The following is a 1,260-nucleotide window of genomic DNA, read 5'->3' as shown; positions in this document are numbered from 1 at the left end:
GTTACAGACTGAGAGCCAGAGCAGGGTGCGGGGCGGGAACGCTCCTGCTTCCGCTCCCGCGTCTCCCTCCTCTGCCCTCCTCGCACCTCTTTAGTTGGCTTTTAGTAGGAAAACGATGTATTGAGAACTAAATTGCGAATGGCGGGCAGGCCTAATCCCTCGTTACACATTAGCACCAAGTTTGCAATTGAGTATAAGGAGTGCCCCCGGAAACGAATTTCAGCCTCTCCCTAGGAACAAAGAACTGAGAAGCCCCGGAAGATCGGGAGCGTCGGGGTTCAGGGGCCCCTCGTGTGCCCCTGGTTTAGGGTCCTCCACCTGCACCTCTGTTGTAGAGCGGGGGCCGTGCGGGTTCTCACTGCAGATTCAAACCCGGCGCGCCTCCCCCCTTCATGGGAAATACGTGATTTTCTGTGGACTTTTCCGCCTGCTCTCATTGCCATTTCCCAGCGACAGGCACCTGCCTGTGGCCTGCGCGGCGGGACAGAAGGAGAGGCCACCGTGGTCTTCGTCTCCCTGCGTCTCCCGCCCTGCTCCGGGGCGGACTCCGCAGCCCCAGTGGTGTCGTGAGCCTCGGACGCTCCCGCTTTCGGCTCTGCGGGGACGCTGACCCCCCGGCGCCTCTGCCGATCTGCTCATTTTCGGGGATCGGGCAAAGGAGCTGTCGAATTTTGTGCCCGAGAACGGACGCCAGGCTGGACGGGGCTCAGCGGGCAGAGCCGGCCGGGGAACGCCGGGTCACGGGCGCGGGTCCCCGCCCCCGCCAGCCACCCGAACACGTGTAGAAGCCCGGACTGAGCTAGGGTGCGTTCTGAGTTCACCAGATGGCACATTTCAGGGCACCTCCTCGTCATTTTGTACACTTCTGGGGGAACCTCCCAGTCTCCTCCCCTCACCGAGAAAAACAACAGAAAAGAAAGCACGATCATTCTTAGTTAAACTTTTCATTTATTATCTCTCTTACTATTGTCGTTATTATATCGCTCTTTATACCGGAATTGTGGCAGAGGGCAATTAATTTTAGAGAAAGCGAAGAAAGGTAGGAAGGTTGCTTTAATTTTTCCCACACCTGGCTCGAGGGGAAATTCACACAGATTTCAAGTTTATGAAACAGGCGCCGAATCTTGACCACGGTGGCCAGCAGCAGCAGGTCTTCCCCGCTCAGGTGTCGGAGGGTCGGGATCTCCTCGGGGTGTGGCAGCTTCAGCAAAGAGAGAGAAGAGAAGCTCAGAGGCGGGACGGGGGACTGTGGAAGCGGGG

At 58.0% G+C, this 1,260-nt stretch overlaps 1 protein-coding gene across 1 annotated transcript in view; it reads right to left on the bottom strand.

Moving 5' to 3' along the window:
- Nucleotides 1-928: 928 nt before the first annotated feature.
- The window catches only part of ERICH6 (glutamate-rich 6), a gene marked incomplete at its 5' end in the record, with an annotated part of 24,868 nt that continues 24,536 nt past the window's right edge, over nucleotides 929-1,260 (bottom strand). The window contains one exon of the mRNA XM_008590010.1: nucleotides 929-1,201. Within this exon, the coding sequence (XP_008588232.1) occupies nucleotides 932-1,201 (270 nt within the window). The remainder of the gene's footprint in view (nucleotides 1,202-1,260) is intronic.

The sequence above is a fragment of the Galeopterus variegatus genome, unplaced genomic scaffold (genome assembly GCF_000696425.1).
Source record: "Galeopterus variegatus unplaced genomic scaffold, G_variegatus-3.0.2 Scaffold5803, whole genome shotgun sequence".
NCBI classification, from domain to species: Eukaryota; Metazoa; Chordata; class Mammalia; order Dermoptera; family Cynocephalidae; genus Galeopterus; species Galeopterus variegatus.
This window is presented reverse-complemented; position numbering and strand designations above follow the sequence as displayed.